We start from the raw sequence: 26941 nt of genomic DNA, 5'->3' as shown, positions 1-26941 counted from the left end.
AATTATGACATATTACTTCTAAAGTTGTCAGGTATTTGGAAAACTGTTCAACGTAATCTTTTTTTTTATCTTAGAGAGATTCTGTCATTGAATACTGACTAAAAATGTGTAATAAAATTGTAAGGACAATGTGTGTGTGTCTTTTTTTTTTTTTTTACAAGCCTAACTTCTCTTGTACCCTTATAATTAATTTCAGTAAGTAATCATTTTGTTATATTCTGCTTGAAAATGGTCCTAGATGAAGAACTGAATTTTTAAAAAGCGCCAAGTTAGAACTGAGGCATTCTCTGAGCTTTATCACATGACAAGATGTCCCATAAGCGGGCTGCGTTGCATCAGCAGCAGCTGCCAAGGTCAACTTCTGGAAGCATCATGGAGGACGCCGGAGAGAGAGAGGGAGAGTGGGGGGTATACAATCACATCCTCACAGCCCACTGTGACAGACCCCATCCCCCCACGGCATGCGCATGCGCCTCTTCTGACCAACTAACCGAGTAAAGGCGTCAGCCGTGATTGGACGGCGTTCTCACGGGATGCGGTGATGCTGAGCTGAAATCATGATTTTTTTTTTTTTTTCTAGGACGCAAAAGGAGGGGCGGGGCTACATCGCGACACCACGCCGTTGCCGTTTCTAATAGGCCGAGCGGTGGACGGGAGAATCCATAGCGTGTGCTTACGTGCCTTATTCCTCGCAGTCCCCCCCATGCAAGGGACGAATTGCGTGAGGCAGCGCTTCCAAAAATACCTGCCGCAGCCCGTCCAGGGTGCCCTGTAGTCACGACAGGTGAGTCTCCTCTTACCGAGCGCACTGGGATCACATCTGAGACTTTGGGAGGCCTCAGCCGGGGGAGATCTCTGCTACCTGGCCTCCGTTTGACTGCAGCGGACGATAACACCCAGCATCTGTTTCTTTGCTCAAAATGTGTCTCTGTGAGACTTGGCCGGGATTGGCGGCGGTGATCTGAAGGGAGGAGATCGGGCCGTGAGGTTTCGGTACCAGGGACAGCGACTAACGAGGTTTTAACTGTTTTGCAGCTAGTCGCGCTGGCGGCGAGGCAGTGAGCACCACCTGACGCTCCCTCTTCTCTCGTCCCCTCCTTCCTTCTGCATCCTGCAGACTTCAAACATTAGGAATCAAACTTGACAACCAAGCAAGCATCCATAGCATATTTTAGAAGATGGAAGGCCAGGTAAGTGATTCATTTATATATACTCATATACATATTTTTTTTTACTTTTTAGTATATGACCCGTACGTAATTAAAGGATGTCAGGCCCTTATGCTGATGTAGGTGTTTTCGTTTTATGTAAAATAAGACTAAACAAAACTCTTATAACTCAGCGATGGAATATTTTCGTAATCCACGTCTTTCTAAATAACCTCAGTCTCTAAGCAGAGGTGTGTGGGCGGTAATGTACGCTATAATGTTTCCATGAGTCACCCATCACTGCACATGCTGTGGATGTTGTGCGCGTGAAATGTCAGGCATGTTTCCCAAGGAATCTAGAACTGATTTACAGATATTTCATGGATGGATATTTGGACCATTGATGTGGAAGCTTTATTTAGATGATAAATCTAGATTTTTGTGAAATACTCGAATAACAACAAGAAATATTTCAGAAAGAAGAAATGTTTCACTATAAGAAAAGAAGAAATGTTTCACTATAAGCAAAAAAATATTTAAAATTATTTTCTATATATGTCTGCATATATATATATATATATATATATATATATATATATATATATATATATATATATATATATATATATATATATATATATATATATATATATATATGTCTGCATATATATATATATATATATATATATATATATATATATATATATATATATATATATATATATATATATATATATATATATATATATGCAGACATATACATACATACATACATATATATATATATATATATATATATATATATATATATATATTGCAAGAAAAGTCATAGGGGAGGAAAACAATACACATTGATGTATTGTTTTCTTCCCCTATGACTTTTCTTCGATTTCCAATCAAATCTACACATGTGTTTGCTTGTACATTTAAATTCAGCACATGACCCTATCAGATCTATCCTTTGGGATTAACTTAAAAGACTCCTGGGGAATAGAAAAAAGTAAAGTTCAGCGGGTCAAATATGCAATACAAGCAAGAAGAATAAATGACAGCATGCTGCATGAGTACGACTCCAGAGTAACCTGAATAAATCACATAAACAATAAAAAAATAGACTATGCCTGTTATGAATAATATAGCGTAATGCAGACATAATAAGAGTGAAAAACGTGTGGCATGTCAATGTATTCTGTGATCCAGAGTCAATATTTTTGTAGAAGTACTTCTTGCTGTTGTCACAGATGTCCATTCCGCTTCTTTCTTCAAAATTGCATAAGCTAAATCAAACTGGATCTACATTATCTCTGATAATCAGTTTTCAATTTTTTCCACAAAGTATCAGTTTGACTCAGGTCTAGTTTTTGACTGACACCGTTCTCAGACATGAAATAGGATTTTATCAGAACTCTTCTGTTGTATCTATGCTGCCTGTAACAGGTTATATGCCAGGCCTGTTTTTCTGTATTTAGAGTCATCCGTCTTTCTCATACCCCTGAGCAGTTTTGTTCCCCATGCTGAAGAAAACCATCATCCCAGCATGGTGCTGCCGTGTTTCACTGTGGGGAAGGTTTGTTCAGGAGGATGACTTTTCCGGCACACAGCAATTTACATGCTGGCCAGAAAGTTCAGCTTTGGCCTCATCTGACAGAGAGAGCTCAATAATCCACGTTTTCTGTGTTCCCAACATGGCATCACTGCTTGCATTGAATTTAATTTTGGGGAATCAGAATAAACTTTTTTGTTTGTTGTTTTTTTTTTTTTTTTTGTTGCAAAAAAAAAAAACAAAGCAAAAATTCTGCTTTTGCTTCATTGTTGTGCACTGGTTTTGGTTGGTCTTACTGTTATTTGAGAAAATGTGAAAAGCAAAATTTTTGAGCTACTCAGAAAAGGTTCTTATATTACTTACTTTGACAACTTACACCAAAGACGCTGTTTTACCGCTCGAAGAGCAGGATTTTCTGGTGTTTCAGATCTTTTCTGTGAGCAAAGAAGAAAACCTGCACTTCAAATTGAAAATAGAACATTCATTGTGATCCTGAAACACTTTCAGAAGTTTAAATACAAAAAAAATCAACAAATTAGACTCACCAGCACTATAACACATCTATGCAGCAGCAGCGTTGTCCTTCATCTACTTCAGATTCTAATATTCTATGATCTATATCCTGTTTATTTACTTATCTGATGCTATTTCAGTCTCTTCCCATCACAGAGCGCTCACAGGAACTAACATTGTTGCACAGTTGGTGATTTCTTATTCACACACTATGTCAAGTAAAGTTGTTGGCGCTGTTGTGTTTAACACAATTGCATGCAGCTTGCCTGTCCTTGAGCACATGTGTCAATGTTTTGACATGCTAGTCAATATCTGCCATTACCGACCCAATGCTACCAGAAGGAGCGTGTCAGAGGACGCGGTTGGGAGGGGGGATGGGGGTCGGCGTTCAGGGACACGTGATTAATGGACAATGTAGATAAGCTGGGAGAAACGTTTAAGCTTGTTAACGTTTAAAGAGACACACAGATCCCCGGGAGGTTCAGATCAAACACCAAGGCAATCCAAAGTGAAAAATGATTTATAACCAAGAGTAATAAAGAAAATATTGTCTTTGAATGATCTAAAGGGATTGTGTTCTGGTTTAGAACAAGTTGTGTGCCTTTCTTGATTAGTTATTTATTAAACCAGACAGCTGCTTAATAACAGACAATCGCAGCTCTTTAATTTAGTAAAATACACAGTTGTAAATTCTTAGACATCCTCATGTTTTTGTTTGTGTGGCAGGTGTATTAACAGCACGAGTTTTATACCGGATTTCTTTTTCTGCTTCCTCATGATTTCCACCTGCTTTAGGTAAATGTATGAGCTCCCTAATATTTGGAGGGAATTGAAAGGTCTTGCCTTATTCGTTTCTGCATTCTCGTGCACACACGTTCGTTCTCTTACCGAGCTTCCATGTGATCGTGCAGTCTCACTTGGTTTTATTTTATGAGGCCTGCATTCATATTGCCTGGTTGCAGTTTGGTGTCTATTAGCCTGCGTCAACAACGCTGCAGTTTCCAGCCTGGGCCTAGAAGGTGGAAGGTAGGGAGACGATTGACAAACACAAATCTAATTAACTAAAAGGCATTTAACACATTGGATTAAAATTGTTTTTCATTTGGTGGCTTCAAAGGAACATGTCATTTTCATCTATCTTAGTCAAATCTACATAGATTTAGGTGGACTCTTAGATCTGGGAGGACTGCAAGATAAGAAGTGCGATAACATGGTTTCCATAGCAGCACAATATCCGCTCTGCTAATCCGCCGTGCTGCAACAGGCCACTGCTGAATGTTAATAAATATAGCTGAATCACTAAACACTCAACTCTTTTGACAGTACTTTTATTTCTGTTGGTAATTTGAACAAAGTGGAAAAATATTCAGTGATCGACTGAGAACAAAATGGTTGAAATTTAGCTGAGCCAGAAAATAAACTCCTTAATCCCTGAAATTTGTGTGAAATATTTTGCACGATGAACAAAAAAAAAAGGAGCAAGAGAGGCAGTGATTTGGACATTTGACCCTGAGATTTCCTATTGATCTTTGTCAGAGATATTTGAGTGCAGTCATGTGATTTGCCGATTTCCCTGAGTCACTGTTACATGACAAAAAAGAGTGAAGGAGAATTAGAGGGAATAACAGAGACGAGCTTCCTCAATCCAAGCGGTCTGACTCTTGAATTGAGTTTAATGCTGCTCCTGTTGCGCTAGCAGCTCTCTCCTCAGTCCATCTGTTCATTAAATATGCAGTGATGTTGATGCTTTCAGACACACGATGAATGACTGGTTTCTTTACCCGAAGGGTGGCTAGACAAATATTTTTTTTCATTTCCTCTTCAATTGAGTGTTGGAAATGTATTTATTTCCAAAAGGAGGTAATACAGTCATATTTGTGGAGGGTGGTGGTTAAGTGGTTAGGGAGCCAGGCAGCTGCATCTTGAAGAGGCAGCAAAGGTTGCAGGTTTGAAACTCAGTTGGTGCTTCTGGGTCCCTGAGCAAGACCCTTGACCACATATTTCTCCTTGTGAGCCACTTAGTGTGGCAGCACACAGCTCCCCTCTGTGGGACTAAAAAAGGGCATTGTTATTATTATTATTATTATTATTATTATTATTATTATTATTATTATTATTTTACTGTTATTCTCAGTCATTCAGGTCACATTCTATCCAAAAAAGGTTAAAAATAAAACAACTGGACTTCTATTCTGAAGCTGAACACGTTTCGCTCCCCATCCGGGAAGCTTTCTCATTTCAAAATGTCTGGAGTAATGTGGAGTTCCAGTCTTTATTGACCTGCTGGTGAGGCCTTGTTAGAGCTTAATGGCCATTCCAAAGCGAAACATTTTCAACTTCACAATAAAAGTCCAGTTGTTTTATTTTTAACCTCCTTTATATTATTATTGTTATTATTGTTGTTTATGGGCAGCCTGGTGAAGATGTACAAAAAAATCTTAACACTTTTTTTTGTTTGTGATTTGTGTATATTTACTTAGTGAGACAAAAATCTCCATGATAGGAAATAACTGTCTTGTTTTGCTTCAATCATAAGAGAGGTGGCACAATTCGTTGTACAAACTAGTTGTCTGATGTTTAGATACACCTATCTGTGTAGAGTCATGGGGAGGGGGGAGGGGGGGGGGTTCCTATGTCTAGCGGTCTTAGGGCGAGAGGCGGGGCAACACCAGGTCGCCAGTCCTTCACATGTGTGCATCTAATCACAATTTGGAGAGACCACTTCACCTAACAGTCGTGTTTTGGGCCTCTGAGAGGAAGCCGGTGTACCGGGAGAGAACCCACCTTTCGCACAGGGAGAAAATACCAATTCTATGCAGAAAAAGCCAGGACCTTCTTGCTGCAAGGCAACAGTGCTACCAACGGCACCACTCTGCAAACCTGATACAAACCATTTAAAAAAAGATAGAATTGAAGTGTAGGTTTTTCGTATTTATACTTTACTTTTACAGGTTAAATTAAATATAAACATAAACTCAACCTTCTTCCATAGTCATCACAGTCCACAGATCTACAGTTCGTATAGAAAACATTGGGGGGGGGGGGGGGGCTGAAGAAGAAGGTTAAACAGTACGCACCAGCATTGTGAAGTGAAGATTCAGTGCAGTCATGGAGTTGTGCAAACAGTGGCTCCAATAATTTATTGCTCACAAATGGCGACGTTGTTACACAAACTAATCGCTTAGCATGGGATCCTTCTCTCTTCTTAAATAGATTTTTTATAAGATTTGTTTATGTTTTGTTAACATTTTCAGATAGCTTATCCTACTGTAAAACATATGCATTTTTAATAACACATTTTACCAGGGATGTCAATAAAGGTGTATATTTTTAGGTCACTGTACATAGGCTCTTTTAGATGGCAGAATTAAAGGAAAACGGAAACATAAATGTGTAATTTGTTAACTGTGTTAAAAAGTTAACACATTTAACTGTGTTAAAAAGTTAACTTTCTACAGCATGTGAGTTACATGTGGTGTATTTTCTGATCAGTTACAGCATTGTGGTAAGAGCTTAAAATAACCTTTAGGGTTAGAATGATGCTGTTTAAAACATGATGGACATCCAGATGCTATCCAATTTCTCTCTGCATGTTTGCAGCACAATTTCTTTCTGGCTGGATATTGAATTAAAATGTATAACTGAATAAAACAGCAGAGCAGTTGTATGAAATATAAGTCTAGTTATTTAGTCTCTTTGGTAAGATATGCACAGTGTCTGAGCCATTTGCAACAGGCACACACAAAGCTTTCAGGACGGGAGTATTGATCACTTTGAAATGTCTCCTATTTCCTCAGGGAACTTCTGGCAGACAAACAGAAATGAAGATCGTTGGTGAAATGGTCTATTTAGAAAACAAAATGTTTTAATAAACTTCAGACCAAAATAGAATCTGAAAGCTTATGAGCAAGGAACAACGTACGTGTAAAGTGCTGGGAAACTTGTTATCTGAAGAAAACTGGGGTGATTTATAAATTATCCTTATCCTAAAACAAGATGGGAGCCTGCCCCCTTTTTATCACGTTACCATTACACCTCGGCGCAATCAATCTTGAAGCACTGTAATCAGAAAACCATCAATCTTTTTCTACAAAGAGAGACAAATTCAGCTTTTTTTATTTCTTACAGTTTAAAGGTCCAACACTCAGGTTTTGTCAGCTTATTCCAGCTAGCAAATACCAAACTTATCACTATTTAAATGCAAAGGCTAATTAGAGATATCAATATATCAAAATTGCTTTGAAAAATAAATTTATTAACGTAAACAAAACAAAAGAACCTGTCATCTTAAGAAGTATAACGGAAAAGGCTTTGTCAATAATCTTTACTTCGCCGTCCATGAAGGCTTGGCTTGGATCAGTGGAGGGTCATGTAACCCACATGCAAATAATGGAGAGGACGCAGCAAAGCCTAACCCTGTGAAATACCAATCCAGACAAACTAATAAGGCATGCAATACCTACACCATTCTTTTGAATGTGTGGAAATGGGATTTTACCTGAGGGAACATGATAAGAAATGCAGCAGCAGCGTACACAGCCATGGCTGTCAGACAACCACCTGTGAAACTGTAAGTTATGATAATAAACACTGGCTTTTAGAAATCAGGATAGTTGGGCTTTTTTGTGTGCTGTGTAATACAGGTACTTTATTTTGGGGGTTGCTGTGTGGTGTAGCGCCAGAGCAGGCACCGCATACATGGAGAATAGTCCAAGCAGCATCCAGAGTTCAAATCAGGACTACAGGACATTGACTGCAGATCTTCAACCCTTTTTGATTGTTTCCTGTTAGATAACGTTGAATAAAAGGTGACCTCTGCTAAAAAAAAAAAAAAAAAAAAAAACTTTTAATAAATATTTTGGTAGCCTTACTCTTTTACCTATATCCAATGCTGCTAAAATATCTTAATGGTAATGGGGTAACCTCAAACCTGACTCGTATGATCGCGTATGGAAGTCTCCCAGCACACATGCAGAGGGAGAAAGGTGGCTATTAAGTATCTCTGTTCACAAAAACTATAGAATCACTGTAAATAATGAATTAAATTTTACAATTGTACCAGTAAAGGTCAGAATGAATACTGCTCAAAATAAATGTCATGTCTTATTTAAAAAAAAAAATAAAAATAAAAAATAGATATGCAATGTTTAAAAGTTTGCATCCATCTGAAGCAGACAGCCCCAATACTTTGCATGTCTAATACATCCTTTGTGACTATGAAACCTAAAAAAGCTAAATATATCAAATTAAAAGCTTAAAATGATGGTAGAAAACCTCATTAAAATGGTTTTACACCAACAATTTAGGAGGCTTTTCAAAATCTGGTAGATGAGGCGATGCAGTGATTATTATTAAGATACCTTGATTAACAAAAACTGGTAAATTGCTGTATATTCTAAATGTACAAATAAAACCAGTGTTTCTTACATAGAGAAAAAATTAGATTAAAACAGGAATTACAATAGTTGTTTGTGTAAACCAATAAAAACAAAAGATAGCTTCATATAGGTGAAAAAGTCATTTTAGGGGAAAACGCTATAAATCTTTATATCTAGATTAAATAATGGGACTCTAACGTTTTATGGACGTTGGACATTAAACATTCATGTCAGGAAATATTTCACTCACAACAAACTGCAATCTCAGACTCACTATTAAGGCCAGAAGGCAGACTCTCCCCAAAGCACCTTTAATATCCACAGTCCTTCCTTTCAGGCCTAGAGTTCACATCTCTCCGCAATCTTTATTTTCTTCAGCATTCTTTTTCTTCTGCTGCTGCTGCTTCTGTCCAAAACCTGTTGTTGTCCCTGCCTCCTCTGTCATGATTTAGGTTTTTGTTTGGGTGGTTTTTTTGGACCTTTTCTTGTATCACCTCTCGGCCACCAGCCACTATCCAATCAGCTCAGTCTCCTCAGCCACCAGTCAATTAGTTCATATCAGCTCCACCTGCTGCCTGTAATTACTGCCAACTCTGCTCACCTGTGCCCATCTCTATATATACCTGCCTCAGCCAACTCATCCCATCCAAAATGTCTCGTCTTGTCTTGTGGGATGTGCGCTGCCTCTACCTGTTCCTGTGTGATCAGCCACCTGGACTTTTCTGATGAAAGTTGCCTGTGCCTGCGTGCTGCGCTAGTCTGCCTGTTTCCCCCGTGAGATCCAGCTGCTCGCTCTGCCCGTTCTGGCGGTTCCTCGCTCCAAATCACCTGTTCTGGTCAGCCGCTGCCTTCTTCCCTGGTCTGGCCTGTCGCTACCTGCATCTGAACAAGTTTTGGTTCCGCTTGCCGCTATTCATCCCTTTCAATAAACCTTTTAAAACCTACCTATGTGTTTGGCTGAATATCGGGTTCACCAGCATGATTACAATTACGTCCTCTGAGGGGAGGTTGTAAGTGGGCTTCCATCTGGGCTTCAATTAAGATATGTTCTATTTGAACTGGGATTTCGGAGTACAAAAGGGCCCCCTGAAGTCATGAAAATAGGCCAAATAGCCTCAAGTTCACCATCCAATATGGCTGCCATTTAAAATTTGGTGAATATTGCATTATTAAGCAGGTATTTGACTTTTGTCTTATTGAACCAGTGGAACTCATGGTACTGTATATCCTCTGTTGGATGTTTGAACACATTAAGGTGCTAAGAGTGCCACTGTAGTCTGCACTACACCATTAAGCCAATTCCCCTGCATATCTTGAATGCAGCCTTTATCCCCCTTTAAGTGCTGTATCCACAAACAGATCCCAGTCTGCTGGTATCTTTGCATCAGCTGCTATCTGGTTGGCTTTTTCAACTTTAACAAGTAAATTTCAATTCAGAGAGACAGCAATAAACTGGAATATTGCCAAAATAAAAAATCACAATAAACCTCTTAGTAATAAAAATATATTTCACTCTGTAGCATGTGCAAATTTTAAACAGTTTCTGATTTAAAAATAATTGCTTATAATGCATAGTTTAATTGTCTGTGTTACATTAGATTATGTTTGTATCCTCATGTCAAATGTGACGATCAGCTAAATTGTGGTTTTAAGTCCCACGGATGCTCTAGTTAAGATGATGCTCCAGAACTGATTTTTCACACTCTTTTTATTAGTTATATGTGGAAGTTTTCTTCTTTCCATCCCTAATGGATGTCCATATGGCCAACGCCCTTTTGCCTAAAACGACAGTGTTGTATTCACTCTGCTAATATTGTTTGACCTTATTCTGATACTGCTAAAGCACACGCAGAGGATCATCTGAGGCCGGCCCTCATCCCTCTGTTGTCTCATATAGCAGCAGCCAGAGCTGCCCTGTCAGCACTCTCAGTCTCTAAGCTACTGACTTAGTGCTTCAACTCTGACATCAGCAGAGACAATAACACAGTGACCTATATTTCTGCATTCTTGCCCAGCCCAAAGTAAATCATGTTTATGGCAATTAATTATTCAGGATATTATATGTTAAGAGCTCTTTAATAAAATGTTAATGGTCTGGGTTCTACACAGGAGAATGGCTGTTTGCTTTTGTCATGAATATGGCTTCGACCCCAGGAAGGGCATTTATCTATTAGCCGCACTGGGGCTGGGAGATATAGCTTTAAAATAAAATCTCCAAGTTTCCTCTTTGACAATTTATTTTCATAAACATATATTCAACATTGCTGGCTAATACCAAAACAATTTTCCCTTCCTGGACCGATACAGTGAAAAGTTCATGAAAGCCCAAGGAGGGCATTGGCAAAAACATCCACATTTTCCAAAAATGAAATCTTTATGACTTTCAAATTTGAATTATTCAATAAATTCAATTTATCGCCCAGCCCTGGACTGCACCAATCCTAACCCCTATAATGACAAGATTCTACCTTTATTATCTCCCATAAAGCTTATTAAAAAAAGTTTTATCAGCTGTCCAACAGATTGCTGTTAAATAAAGCTGCCAACCTAGATTTGACAGAGATAGTGAGAATTTATTTTAATGTTCAATGGCAGTGTATTATTTTTTGTACGTTTCTGTTTATGAGGTTTAATTATGAACTAATTGTACAAAATTATAGATCTGGAAGTTATTAATCTGTCATTCTGGTACATGGAGAAAATTTTACCTTTAAAATGTCTTGTTTCCTATTGCTAGTTAATAAAAAATAAAAGTAAATTGGTAAATTAAAATACAAACGCAGAGATCAAAAGAGATTTCTAAAAATTATGAAAAGTTAAATCTGACAAAACTTACAAGCTTTTCCGGTATACAGCCACTACATCCTATCTTAGTCAAATCTACAATCAGTGACCAATCAGTGACGGGGTGTTCCTAGGTTACATGACCTAGGAACACCCCGTCACCAAGCCCCGCCCCCTTCAAAGAGTTCAGAGAGCGCGTGTTGTTTTTAATTTTTTTTAAACTTGCAGTTTTGACAAAAAGTTGGTTGAATAAAGGTTTGATTTTGAATTCATTGTTTGTGTGTTCTGTATCTAAAAATAGGTCGCTAAGCAACCACATAAAGATAGCCTGGGCTGGCTGCATTTAAAATATGTTTGGAATTTTTTGATAATTGTTGATTAATATGATTTCTATTTTATCAATGTTTTTTTTTTTTTTCTATATCGTCCAGCCTTAGTGAATGTATTCATTTTGCAGTCGACTGGAAAATTAAAATAATTGATTTTTATTGAGGGCATTCTTTAATAAATGAATAAATAATCACACTAAAACAAGAGTTTCAAATATTCATAAAACCAAACCTTAGTTGCTGTGCAGTATATTGTACCTATGTAGTACCTATGTATTTTTGTCTAGCAGCTTTTGAAGGTGTCATGATTTATCTTTAGTACAGTAAATGGTTAGTTATTTACACAAATGTTTTTCTTCAAATGCTAGACGTTCCGACATGCAAAAGTAAAAAAAATAAAAAAACGATTATTCTCTGCTGAGGCTTGATAAGGTTGAGACATTCAAACATGTCATTGTAATGAAGGTTGATTTAATTTGGTTTCATTACATAGATAAATCAATGAAATTGAAGGGGCAATATTGTGCCACAACAGCAGGTGGACAGCTTTAGAATCAAATCACATTTTCATTTATCCAATTATTTTCAGGAAAGAGTCAAACTGAGTCATGAAAGCGGCGGATCACAGAGACGCTGAATTAGCTTCATAAGACTTGTATTTGCACGGCCTTAGAAGAAAAAAAAAAAGGTTTTTGTAATTTACCCACATTTTACTTATAATTTACAGATAATATCTGCTAATTGTAGCAAGTACATAAGGGAATATCAGGCTTCTGAGTGTGTGTGTTCGCTGCTATATTTGCTGAATCACTGACCCGTCTGCCGCCAGCATCTCGTTTATTACATCCCAGCACCCACCTCTGTTTTTACAATGCCATTAAGATCTCAGATTTCTATTTCTTTTTTTTTTTTTTGCCCAACCTCATCAACCTCAATTATCCATCTTGTTCCTGTTCTTTCCATCCCTTTGTCCCTCAGAAAAAGCAAGTAACAGGGTATCTCCTGTTCTCGCTGGGCACCGCTGTCATCGGCTCCTTGCAGTTTGGCTACAACACCGGAGTCATCAATGCTCCAGAACAGGTTGGTGAAGTTTACTACCAAATTATATATATATATATATATATATATATATATATATATATATATATATATATATATATATAGAGAGAGAGAGAGAGAGAGAGAGAGAGAGAGAGAGAGATAGATAGATAGATAGATAGATAGATAGATAGATAGATAGATAGATAGATAGATAGATAGATAGATAGATAGATAGATAGATAGATAGATAGATAGATAGATATGTTATTATGCAAATCTCCGAAAGGCAGCTAAGAAAAATAAATCAGCAAATAGCTTTCTTCATTGCCATTAAAAATATTTTAAAATACTGTCATGATGATCAATCACTGGTTTAATTTTTATAGGAAAGTACACTTATCACTTGAATTTGATTACTGTTCTATTGCTACTCAATTGCAGCAACAAAAAAAGACAAACAGACAACATTTTAGAAATTCCTGTAAACACAAATATAAAATTGATTCAAACATTTACATTTTAAGCCCAGTTAGGTGTTAACTAAATTATTAATTATCCAGTTGTTAACAGCAAAAAAAAAAAGAGTTTAACAACAGCCTCTTCTGCTCTGCTGTATTAAAAACCTTACAAAGCACCTAAATATTTTATATGTAAGATGCAATACTTAGACCACGTTTACCAGAATGGGGAAAAAAAGAGAATCATATCCAAAAGGCTGTCTGTCAAAAATCATCATTAATGGACTGACCAGACTGGCGTCTTAGCACAGGTGAAAGGTAAAAGAGCAAAGGAGTCATAATTCTCAGGACTAGTGCATTTATGTTACAGAAAATAAATCAAAATGAGTCACATTTCAACTATGAGACCCGGAACAGTTTCCCCTTTGAACCTTTTTTTTTTCCAAGAAGTTTGATTTATAGTATTAGGGGCTTTTTGTTAGCATCTTCACTGTGGAGTTTAAGACATTATGGCCAGAGACGTGGCGCCACTACATGTGGGATTGAGAGGGTCCCGCTGTGAAAATAAGTCCATAAAACTATAATCCATACTCTGTCACAGCACTTCTGTCACACTTTATAGCTTTTATAGCGTCATTAGAAAGACCGTATATATGGCACACATGACAAAATACAGTTATTAAGTTACTACATATTTAAGTCTATTTTGACCAAATAAGTTTCTCTCTATTGTAATTTACTCTAAACGAAAATTGTGTAGTCAAACATAATCCTATTTTAAGATTACCTATATTACCTTCATAGAAAAAATTATAAAATTAGTCAAATTGTTCTTTCATGAAAAATACCAAAGTGTGTTTTTTCATGGTTAATTAAAATTACTCTATGCCAAATACCAGCCATCAGTGGTCTCGGAACCACCAAAGAAAGAGGAGCGACAGCTACTGATGTCTTAACTGTGTCTTACATACGTTTGCTGTTACATTTAGAAACTGCGATCTTTCTTCAACGACACCTGGATGGAGCGGTACGGTGAGCCCATCAGCCCAGGAGTTTGTACCGTCGTCTGGAGCGTCGCTGTCGCCATCTTCAGTGTGGGCGGCATGGTGGGCTCCTTCAGTGTGGGCGTCATGGCCAACCGATTCGGCAGGTAGGACATAAAATCCCCTGATAGCCTTTATAGATTTCCCAATTTCATACACATTTATGTCTGTTTGCTATGTAGTCAGGTTTGCTGTAGCTCCAGGTTTTTCCTTCATTCTTCACAATCTCAAAATTACTTGATTTATGTTGTTTTTGAAAACAGATGACCAAAAAGAGAACATGTGATAACTAATCCTGTTAAACAGGATTATTTAACAGTATTATTGGACAGGGTATTGCACAGGTTATTGCACAGTGTATTAAATAGATTTGCACAGTAGTTATTGCACATTAGTTATTACAGTTATAGTGCAGCATTGTAAAGTATGATAGCAGCAGGGATGAATGACCATAAGGAGCCATAAAATCAGATTTACAGCCAGATTAATCTCTAAACAGCTGAATTTACCTCCTTACAGCAGGCACTTGACCCAAATAGTCCAAATCAAAGTAGGCCTAATATAATTTAATAATAATTTAATACAACAAAACTATGCTTCATATGGAGCCCGTAAAGGAACACTGAGGGAGGAAAAACATTTCCTCTTATCACAAGTTATTGTGCCCACAGCATGGATTGGTCATCAGCATATGATCTGCACATTCATGAAAGCACACATGCAAAAAAGTCCATTCGTTTTACACACACAAATAGCTTAGCACCTAGTATGAAGATGAGCTTTGCACACGCTAATTAGTTTGCACAGGTTTTAATACATGCAAACATCTTGAAGATCAGGCCCAGAGTGTTTCTTTGCTCTTCTTCTCAGGCGGCGCTCCATGTTCCTGGTCAACTGCCTGGCAGTGATCGGAGGCCTCCTCATGGGCTTCTCCACCATCTGCTACTCCTATGAGATGGTGATCGCGGGTCGTCTGGTCATTGGCCTGTTCTGCGGTCTCTTTACCGGGCTGACTCCCATGTACGTGGGCGAGGTGTCGCCAACGCCTCTTCGTGGAGCATTCGGTACTCTGCATCAGCTTGGTGTGGTAGTGGGCATCCTGGTTGCTCAGGTCAGAAACGTTACTTCCTTGCAAACGCTATTTTGCTTTATTTATCATATAGAAATACATCGACTGAAGACCTGAAACATGACGAAGTTTTAAAGACATGAAGAAAATCAGAAATAATTACGAATTTAATCAATATGAATGCAAAATCAACTGTATTTTAAATTTACTTAAAGGAGCAATAATGGAAATTTCATATTTTCAAATTTTATATATGTTCTCCAGTGTCTTGTTTACATAGAAGGGCCGCTTATTGCTCCTTTAAAAATAAAGGATATTTCAACCAAATAGAATTTAATTGTTTCCACTGGTCTGGCTTTTCCGTTTAGATCTTTGGTCTGGAGTTTATACTGGGTTCTGAGAAGATGTGGCCCCTGCTGCTGGCCCTCACTGTAGCACCTGCTGTGCTGCAGTGCATCTTGCTGCCCTTCTGTCCCGAGAGCCCCCGCTTCCTCCTGATCAACCTGAAACAAGAGGAACAAGCACGCAAAGGTAGACACAAAAGGAACATCCCTCTTACTGTTCTACATGCAGTACTACTGGAATACTAGTAGTTCCAAAAAGAGGCAAGTCATTGATAAGATTGGGTTTACCGAGCTGCTATTACATGTCTATTGAAAACCCATCTTTCCCAGTTCCGGATTTGGCCGCAAGTGAGAAGACATTAATCGAGAGGTAGAACAGTTTAAATGCATATTTAATTCATAAAAATTAAACATGGAGACAGAGAATTACATTACCAATCAAGATGTTTTCCCCGCGCGGTCAAGAAATCTGGCTAACTTTAAAAAGTCTGAACACATCTTTTTAAGGGTGAGACAATCCCATGTTTTTAGGAGGAGGGGAAAATCTGTTTTGAACAAAGGAACTCTCTTTCTGACCCACCCCCTCAGCAATAAAACTCCATGTTTATCTTACGCTGGAGCAGGGATGGACAGACACCACTCTGCTTGACTAAGATATTTTTTTAACATCATCAAGAAAGACGGGAAAATTCCCAAAGCGTTATGTCACCAAATCTCAACTCACAGGTCCACGTTACACTTGAACTACAAGACAAACACTTGTGTATATCATTAAATTAAGGGCCGTACTGTGGCACCGGCGCTAACAACTGCACTGAGTTCCAATATGTTGAGTTTGAATCCTACCCCGGTCCAAAAGTGTCCATGTTAGATTCATTTATAAATTTCCCTTGGCTGTGAGAAAGTGTGTGCATGCTTGTTTGTCTTTTTGACAGACTGGCAACCTTTGTAGCCCCGCCTGTTGGCCAGTGACTGCTGATTAATTTAAAGGGGATTTATTTGTCTGTTTATCTACAGTCAGAGCAAAATGCATCCGATTATCATTATTTTTTATTGTCATTTTGACAATTTATCACAAATCATATCAATAAAAAAATGTGTTTAAATGTAATCATTTTACTGTCTGACACATTTTACTTTCTAATTAAAGAGATTATGGACTCCCGTGTATCTTACATGATTACAACGTTAGCCAATTTTTGTAACAGTCCACCTGCAGTTCAAGTGGCGTGCCATAAACCTAGCTAGCACTGGAAGCACCTTTGGTTTTTTACAAACATGTGCAAGATTGGATAAAAACAGGGGCATTGTAAATGTGGCTCAAAAGTAACACTTATAAGACCAAATTCAGTCGTAGTTAGGATTGTGTTAAGAATGAGTTCTATCCGTTTGATCTTCTTCTACTTCCTGTTGTAGGCAAGTTGTATGTGCAGCCCTCTGCTGTTTGATATAAGAACTGTGGCACCTCACCTAGCCTTAAAGCAGTATTAGTAAAACCTTTGTTTAAAATGTTTGTTTTACATATTTGTTAAAACTGTCTCTATATCCTGGCAGTTAAATATGAGACAGATAATCTGTGGAAAAATCAAGCTTCTCTGGCTCCTCCGACTGGTCCTCCTGCCATTTGCAGAAATGGCAGGAGGACTCCCAGTCAGAAACAACCAATCAGAGCCAGGAGGAGTGTCTTAGCGGTGTCAATCATAATTACATAAAAACTGCTCACAGCGCTCCGCCGTGAGACGTCCCTATTGCAGCTTTAAGGGGAGCTGTAAAATCCAAATGTACATTTGTTGCAATGCACATCTTCTCGAGACAAGCTGCTGAAGGAAGGTTTAGCTGCAGCTTCAGAAATACCATTCCACTGAGGATTTCTTCTTGATACAGCAACATGTCGTTCTCTAAAATTTTTAGCTGTTTGAAAAACTTTTAAACATCCCTTGATCAATTCAATACCGTTCCACGGTACGATAGCAAGAGAAACAAATAAATATGTAGTTTATGGCCAAATTTAATCCTTTAATTGTGTATTTCTTTGGGCTGGGCTTTGTTTTTATTCAAATTAAAATTGTGTGCCTTTAATTGTATATCATGTATTTGCACTTATCCTTCTCCGTGGATATATCCATTACCTGAGTGTAAAAAAAATACTGTATGTTTTCAGTCTTCTTAATACAGAAAAGATAAATGAAAATAAAGTATAAAACTAAAAGCAGCAAAAAGGCACAGCCCCGTCTTTTCAGGTGTATCCCTCCTGTTGTTTGAAGCAGAACTATCAGCTCCTGTCCTCTCGGTAATATATCCGGCTTTGACTAAAAACCCAGTTTACTTCAGGAAAATCCTTCAGTTTTCACATGTAAATCATCTATTTTCTAGGAACTATTAGACTTGTCAGAGCAACACCTATGCCCTCTTCTGCATAGAAGAAGAGCACATAGCAACAGTGCAATGTTACCCATTCTTCCTATAGGGCTCAGCGCTGCACCCTATCAATGTGGCCCTATTAGTTTTTGCTTCACCCTGTGAATTTTGCTTCATCCTGTGAATTTTCACTGTGCATTTATGGCAGATTACAAAGACTAACTGTGTCTCACATGTACAGTAAATATCTTAGATGGACGATGAAACGTCAACCTGTGATCAAACATGGGTATCGGCGACAAAAAGAGAGACAGCAGTGGGCATTCGCAAACTGCTAGTATTAGTCAGTGTACGCGACACAGCGATCTCAGACTCCCCATGACTGCACGCCACTGCGCTGGAGCAATCTGTTTCAAGGATGTAGTGTAGAAATTAAATAGACAGTACACAAACAGTAAAAGATGAGCCAAAAACTGGAGTAAGAGGCATAGCTGTTCAAAAATTCAGGAATTGGAGGTAGAAAGTTTAGGAAATGCTAGAAACGTTAGAGGTTAGCTAAGTTAGTTACTTGTTTTTTCGCCATCCTTTCATAGCACATTCTGCTGGCTGACAGCCTAAACACAATGACTTGGTGCTGTTTCAGTATTCCTGTCAAGACTTGCTTTTATATTTTTCTTTTCAAAATCCCTCCACCTCCATCAGAGATAACTGATTCTGCCACAATTCTGTTGACAGCCCTGGTGCGTCTGCGCGGTACAGAGGATGTCACTGAAGACCTCCAGGAGATGAAGGAGGAGAGCGCCAAGATGGCGATGGAGAAGAAGGTGAACATCGCTGAGCTGTTTCGTTCGCCGGCCTATAGACAGCCCCTCCTGATCGCCGTCATGCTGCAGCTCTCCCAGCAGTTATCGGGGATCAACGCTGTGAGTGAAGAACCACAGACATGCTCACAAACCCACATTTTGGAAACATATAGCTTTTCTTTGTTGCCAATGTTTTAAACATATGTTTATAACTCAAAAGGAATTGTTCCAGCTACAGTTTTTACTATAAATATACCAAATAAAGACATAACATCCCATCTTAAAGGTATAGTGGACGATCTTCGGGCTTTGGGAGAATCATCTTATTATCTGCTTGCTTGTTCCTTTCTAGTTTCCTCTGCGCATGCGTACTTTTAGTGTTTATGTATCCTGTGAGCTTCAGTTTCAGACGTTTATTGTAGCTCCGCTGCTCTCACCGTATGCTTTCAAAATGGCTAAAATTAGAGCAGATGGTATTTGGGAGATTCTTTCCCAAAGAGCAGGTAGGATGGACTTGTGTATGCGCAGTTATTCAAAAAGGGACTGGCGTTTCTTATCTGCGTTTCCAGAAAAATTGGTCACTATACCTTTAAGATAACATGAGAAAATCAGAAATTGGTCAGTTATGGAAATTATACAATTATTTGTAAAACTGTATGAATTGGACTGTTTTATATAAAGACAGCTTTCAAGGTTTTAGTTGTAGTTTCCTCAGAAAAAAATGGTTTATGAACAAAAAGCAAAATTAAAAGCCTATTTATATCCATCCATCCATTTTCTAACATGTCTATCCCTTCTGGGGTGTCGAGGGGTGCTGGTGCCTATCTCCAGCTGTCAATGGGCGAGAGGCGGGGTACACCCCGCCAGTCTATCGCAGAGCCTATATCTTGTAAAAAAATAAGTTGCATTTTAACCATCTTTCTTCTTTTTTTTCCTGTTCACATCCTTCAGGTTTTTTACTACTCCACAGGGATCTTTGCCTCAGCTGGAGTGAAGCAACCCATCTACGCCACAATCGCGGCTGGCATCGTCAACACCATCTTCACTGTTGTTTCTGTAAGTGACTCAGCAACTTCCTACTTTCCCGCGTGCATTGTGGTGCTCTCTGTAGGTGATCACCCTCCCCTCTCTGCCCTTCAGCTCTTCCTGGTGGAAAAAGCCGGGCGAAGGACTCTCCATCTCCTGGGACTGGGGGGGATGGCCATCAGTGCCCTAATCATGACATTCTCCCTCTATTTAGTGAGTTCACTGTACGCGAGTATTGTCAAATGCCATAATTTCATGTATTCTTGTCATGATTTTCTATTTAGATTGACAGAAAACTAAACATGGTTCCTGAAATGAGAAATAACACAGTTACAGAGTCTCAAGAGGCAATTAGAGTTGTTTGCTCTACAACAGATGCCCTCATCATCATTAGGTCCTAAATGAATTTGCAGCCAGTGAATGTCATCTGCATCTTTTTTGTCTGATCGTTTCCTTTTTTTTCCGAGCAGAAAGACATCCCAGCCATGAGCTACATGGCTATCCTGGCCGTCATGCTCTTTGTGGCTATGTTTGAGCTGGGCCCCGGCCCCATTCCGTGGTTCATCGTGGCCGAGCTTTTCTCCCAGGGGCCCCGTCCTGCAGCCATGGCTGTTGCAGGATGCTGCAACTGGACAGCCAACTTCCTTGTTGGAATGAGCTTTCCCAAACTAGTGGTAAGAACAGGGAATGCAGTGCTGGTTATATTCTCTTTTAGATTTAGTTTAGTGCTTCTTTTGTTCCCCTTCCTTTTTCTCTTTTGTCTGAATGCTCTGCTAAATCATACTTTGTTGAGTATACTAATATCTGTGTACCCTTGTCTCTGTGCAGGAGCTGTGTGGGCCTTGGGTCTTCCTCATTTTCACTGCCTTCCTCATCTTCTTTTTCATCTTCACATTCATCAAAGTCCCAGAGACAAAGGGAAAGACATTCGACGAGATCTCCCGTGGCTTTGGCGGGCCTCCACCTACGCCCGCCTCCCCGACTGAGGACCCGGTTGCCACCTCCAGCATCGCCGTGACGCTTGCGGCCTCATCTCCTGAGAAGGAGAAGGTCCCACTGGTGGAGGCCCCGGCAGCAGCTCCTGCGGCGGCTGCGGCCGCCCTTCCGGCAACCGAAACCACGCCCCTTAATGACAAACCCAGCGCGCAAGGCGAAAAAGTAGAGAAAGTGTAGACAGGCATCTCATTGGTTCCAGAAATTATGAATGAGGGAGGAGTCACAGAAACAAAGGGAAACAGTTTCAATCTTTCTCAACCAACTTTACGGTACATTCCTGAAATCAGCTGCATCCATTTAAAGGGTGAGACGAGGTTAGTGTGTCGGCGGTCACATCAACGCATGTGTCTGGCTACTTGAAACTAAAACATGGGTCAAAGAATGGGCAGCTAATTTGTTCACTAATGCAGTCTATAAGCAGAGCGTTTTAAGGTTAGCGGAGCAGATGTGATTTTAAAAAAAATACAAAACCAGAGGTTGGTTCTAAATGAATCGGGTTGGCGTGGTTAAGTAATCTATTTCTTTTTGTTTGTTTTTAAGAGACAGATGATTTGGTTGATATTGTGCTGTGGTTTAACGTGTAACAGTAGGTTCTTTTTTTGGTGATTGCCTTTTTTTTTTTCTCCCTTGGGTTGCAGGTCTGAGTTGTGTGCTTTACCTTTCACTGAGATTGTTTGCATTGCCAAAGGGAATAACCACCTGATGAACACATCCAGCCAGATAATGCAGAATTAACAGCAGGTTCTAAAGTACATAGTTTCTTAAATTCTAAAAAAAGAAAAATTACAGTCATTCATTATTTAGTTGGGGTTTAATCATTAATGCGCCTGCTTATGTTTTGAAGTGGTCTCATCATATTTAAGTAATGAATTCTGACAAGATGTAACTATGGCCAAGGTACTGAGAAAATATTGTACATGGGCATATGAATATGTGCCAGAATACTATTGAAACCTCATTAAAACCCATAACTGGTTTAGAAATATCCAAATATACAGCACCTTCCGCAGTAATGGGCACCCATGTCGAGCATCTGTTTTACTTTATGGACACATTTGCCTGTCTTTCCCATTTTGAAGGCTGTTCAAAACAAACTAAAATCTATCACGTATTCCCTAGGGAAACCAAAAGTCATGGATTACTCATTAAAAGTTCCTAGACAGCTGATTCGGTTAATAACGTCCGACGAGGTGTCCATTATCAGAATTTACTGGACAACGCCACGGCGTGAACTTTTGCTTCCTTGAAGTCCATTAATTTCTGATAAGGGACACCTTAAAGGGCATTATCCCACTTATACCATGGTCACTTACGAAATAAATGATTATTATGTCAATTATTAATACTTTAATGTCATTTTTCACAAAAAGAGAGAACTGTTTAATATCTCTCGGTGTGACGCGTTGCCAAGCTAACCAGTGTCAACTATCTTGCTGTGACCAGCGCAAAAAAATTAGAACAATAAGGCTATTTGACCAGAACTTTTTTATAGGTGTCCTTTTTTAACGGACACCCTGCAGCCAATCAGAACCGAGTATTCACCCAGACCATGGTAAAATAATGGCTATGGGTGTCACTAATTGTGTGTCTAGTGATTTTACTTGCGTTAGGAACAATTATTTCTCAATATGGGATAATTTTCCCCAATTAAATTGATGATCCCCGATTAAAATGATTTGTTCTAAGGCATTTTAAACATTTTTACAATGTTTGAAAGTGAAGGGTGCTGTATATGCAACAACCCATTCCCCAGAGAATGAGGTTAAAAAAACGTCACAGTCTGTCATTCCTCAGGTGTTACTTTAAAATTCTTCTTGAGTTGTTGCTTTATATCTTGAGATATAGGGCACTGGGGGAAAATAATCAATGCTACAGAAGAATTATAGGGCAAATAGCTGTAATGCAACCATAGGGTAAAAATATATTTATTTACTAAAAGGGAGATTATTAATATTATTGCATAAGTATTATTTTTATGAAACATTATATAGTATAGAGAGACAATATAGTGCTTTTCTGACAGGCCCTAAAAGATAAGAAGAAAGCCACAAAGGATCTTTGTTTTCGGATGAAGAGAAATTGAATTACATAAAGTGAAGTTTTAGATCTATCCTATCTACTCTTTGGTAGTCAGGCACGCTTTACAGCCACTATTCATAATATAAGCTGAAGAAGTAATGAGCGCCGTAAAGCTTTCCATCAAACTAACAGTGCTAATGATCTGAATTTACACTAAGAATAAGAAGCATTTATTTAACCAGACTGTGCAATCACTACTGAATCACCACATATAGTAGTTATAGGCAACTAAAGGGGACGTGCTAGTACCCTAAAAATGTTGGCTTTATGGAGGTCAGTGGCAGATGCAACTAACTGTAGTGGCTTAATAGATAATTATGTTTTGATACTACCTTTTTGTTTCAGTTATGATTGTTTTGTGTACTGTATGACCAAAGCAAAAATAATGTCCTTTTAAAATGATGAAAACAGTCTGCTTAACTATCAGAGTAATTTTCTTATTTAAAAATGTTACTGCTGTTTTATTTTATTTTATTAATTTTTACGGGAAAGATCGAAATTCAAATACAACAGTCAGTAAAGGCCTTACAGAAGATTGGGTTTTTACAAGCCATCAGTGGAATCAGCGGTAACCACAGAGACCTTTCTCACTCATCCGGCTCACTTTATGCTTGTTTTAAAAAGGTAGATAGGTGTGGGCAGAAAGATGTGGGCTGTCAGATGAAAGGCAATCTAACGTCCACATAAATGTGGCGATAACAAAAGTGACCCGCCACTACAACCAAAAAGTTTGAGCACAAAAAAAAAAAAGATTTAATCATCTTAAACTTTAACTTAATCACATTTGTGTTAGTTACCAGATTTCATTTTGAAAGCACAAAAGCACTTAACACAGTTTTCGACACATTTTACATATAACCAGTTGCTGGAAAGACATTTTAGCATTCTGAGTAGTCAGCAAAGTCTTCATTCATTTTCTTGGACCAGCTATTGCTTACCAATGAAATCTAAAACTGCGTTGTGACTTTAAGACCAGCTTTCGGAAAACATTATATCTCAAACACACTTAAATCACTAAGTTAAAATGTCTTCTGAGCTTTACGTGTGGGGTCCTGATGCTGTCTGCGCTGTGACACTTTGTCTGCGTTGTTTAGGCTTGGCAGATTTATGAAATGTAGGTCTAATATTGTATAATATGTGCTGTGTATATCTGAGTAACACAAAGTATATTTTCTTTACACTGTTGTGACTGTGTGCATTGCTATAGCTACTTGAAAAAACTATTCACGCCCTTGTCGACCATTTGTTCATTTATTCCTGTATTTACGACATGATTTACAGTTGAAGATGTGTACCTTGGTAAAGTGTGTATATATAGAGAAAGAAAATATATAGAGAGAGATTTAAGATATGAATCTAACACCACTTGTATAATTTTGGGACACAGCTTTGTAACGTTCTGCGTATATTTAACGTTGATGTCAAAAGGCTTGTTAAGTGGGGTAATTATTTCACTGGGACTAATGAATTCCCTGGCTTAGGTGTATTTCCCTGTAAGTAATAGTGTGTTTGATCTGAGGGAGGATTGTTGTCCATGCGAGGTTAACGTTATGTTCAGTGTTTCCTGTTGAGGTGCTGGCTTTGTCTTTAGCTATACTGCCCCCTTTTTGGACTAACAAGGATTTTCTCAAATTTAACTTATAAATTCAAAACTAATTCAAATAGTGAAAAGTTAATTGCTGCGTTAGCTTTTCAACTTTAGGAGCATGTGACTCCAGGATGCAACGGCTGTTATTACGGTGGCAATATTAAAACACAATCTTCTGCAAAAGCAAATTGGCTACTGGCTAACACACTAATTAGACTTACCTGCCTAAAGACAACTCAAGAAATGACTCAAATTAGACTCATAAATTTTAAAGCAATGATTGCTGCTGCTTTTCTAACCTTCTGCACTGCCTGGTGGGCTTGCATTACATATATGTAAATGCTGTATATAAGAGCTCTACTATTCCTCTCCTTTGTCACAATCTAACTCATATATATATATATATTTGAGCCAGATGCACTGTGACAAAGGAAAGGACTTGCATGTATGTACATATGTTAACTACCAAACCTCTTTAATGAAGCTGATGTATCATTTTGCCACTTCATTGCACCAGCAGCCTCTAAATTTCCATTGATGCCTCCAAGATTGGTGCTTCTCATGTCTTTTTTTAAGAGTCTAAATGCAGAAGTTTAACCATCAGAGTATAACGTTAATGAATAATTGGTGATGATGAAAGATTTACCTTATGGTGCAGTTGCACCCAAACAATCGAGAATATTCTGCAACCATTTCATAAAGTAAACTAAAACAGCCTAAGACAGATTCAGACAAACAACCGTGTTTTGTAGTGAAGATTGAATATGTTTTTTTTTTTTTTTTTTTATAACTGAGTAAAAACACAGAGAGGTGACAAACAGATTTGTGTGGCTGTAGTTATTGTACATTGACTGTGATGACAGTGCTCTTTAAGTTTTATCTATTTTATCCATAGATCACTATTGTATCTATCTGGTGTCATTTATGGCGAAGATATGCTACTGCTAATGAACTTTGCAAACCACTGCCATGGTATGTGATTACGGTGTTGCACAAAAGGTACTGTATCTGTCAGGATGAAATAAAGGAATAAAAGAAAGGACCAAACACAGACTACTGATGAATATAGCAAGTAGGTGGATGTGCAAATCATTTCACAAACTGTACAGAGAAGAGTATAGGCATTCATCCTTTTGTAAATGTGTATATTTTAAAGAACATTTATGCATCAGTTGCATTTTTCTACTTCTTTATTGAATGCACACTGTCTGGATTCCTTGCACTGAATAAAATTCCTTGTGCAGATTTTAAAACTCTGGTTTTGAAAGTCCGACTGACTACTGCTGCTGCTTAACGTTATTTTCATCTCGTGTCTGCCTAATCCCTCAGTAGCAGCTCTGCCTCATCAGATTATATTCATAATTTGACCACCTATGTGTTTGCACCACGATTCGTTAACATGTTGGCAAAATGGACATCAGTGTGGCAAAGAGGTTCCCGCAGGATCATAAACAGCCAAGAATTTCACTTAAAATTGATGCCGTTGACTAAGCAACTATCACAGTAACTATCCAAACTAGCTCACTAAATCAAAAACGTAAAGATCTTACAGATTTAAGCGAAGCTCAACAACAAACTAGCTGCTGGATCTTGTGTATGTGTTTGTTCTGGATGTGACGTGTGAAGTGTTAGAGATGTTTTTTTTTTGTCTGTTTTGTAATTGCCTACCTCACCTGTGTTCAAACTGTTGTTCGTTATGTGTTTATGAGAAAGCTCGCTTTTGATTTATGTGAGACGTGCTTTGAATCACCCGGTCTTTCAACCAGGCATTTAATCTTCCACGCTCTCGCATTTCCAGTAATTCCTCCCCCCCTCACATCAAATTAGTTTGAGAAATGCCAACTGCATCCATGTTGGGCTTCAGTGCTGTGGTTGGAGGGATATCTGACGTGTAACAGCCCAGTGATCGTTATTTCTGTGTGTCAGTGGTTACTGGAACGATGGGTAGATAATGTACAGTTATTTATATTTATGTGTATAACAGCAGTCCTGCACTCTTAACTGTTTCATTTGCCCTGTACATACCACAAATGTTGTTAAATAAAGTTGCCATCTTGCATTCAGGAAATATTGTGAATACCTGTGAGTTTGTTTTGTTTTTTTGTTGTTGTTTTTTCCTATACATGACTTTGGGGTTAATTTATTTGTAATATCAACAAAACAAAAAAAAAGAAGGAAAAATGAATTTTTTAGAAGATTTATTTAGGGACCACACTTTTTACAGACCCAACCTTAGACTAACTGTAACACATATAAAAGTTATGTTTTGACAAGTTCACATTTCACAGTAATATTGAGATTTCTTTGATGGGAAAAAAATGACATATCTCTCCAAAATATATAATTACAATCCCAGAAAAAAGACGAATAAGCTTTTCTTCATTATTTTTACAAAAAGTACATATCGGGTCCAAATCCCGTTTATCAAAAATGCTTTAACA

The 26941-nt window shown here is 38.2% G+C and overlaps 1 protein-coding gene across 1 annotated transcript; it reads left to right on the top strand.

Moving 5' to 3' along the window:
- The first annotated feature begins 532 nt into the window (after positions 1 to 532).
- On the top strand, positions 533 to 26568 carry LOC105934099 (solute carrier family 2, facilitated glucose transporter member 1). Its single transcript, XM_012873942.3, has 11 exons — positions 533 to 784; positions 1036 to 1190; positions 12674 to 12775; positions 14184 to 14344; positions 15108 to 15348; positions 15675 to 15837; positions 18744 to 18931; positions 19763 to 19867; positions 19952 to 20050; positions 20308 to 20511; positions 20666 to 26568. Exons 2-11 carry the CDS (start codon positions 1179 to 1181, stop codon positions 21008 to 21010), a joined length of 1620 nt encoding a protein of 539 aa, XP_012729396.2. The 5' UTR covers positions 533 to 784; positions 1036 to 1178; the 3' UTR covers positions 21011 to 26568.
- The last annotated feature ends 373 nt before the right edge of the window (positions 26569 to 26941 follow it).

This window comes from Fundulus heteroclitus, chromosome 13 (assembly GCF_011125445.2).
Source record: "Fundulus heteroclitus isolate FHET01 chromosome 13, MU-UCD_Fhet_4.1, whole genome shotgun sequence".
Taxonomy (NCBI): Eukaryota; Metazoa; Chordata; class Actinopteri; order Cyprinodontiformes; family Fundulidae; genus Fundulus; species Fundulus heteroclitus.
The sequence above is the reverse complement of the archived record's forward strand: the minus strand, read 5'-3'. Positions and strand labels throughout refer to the sequence as shown.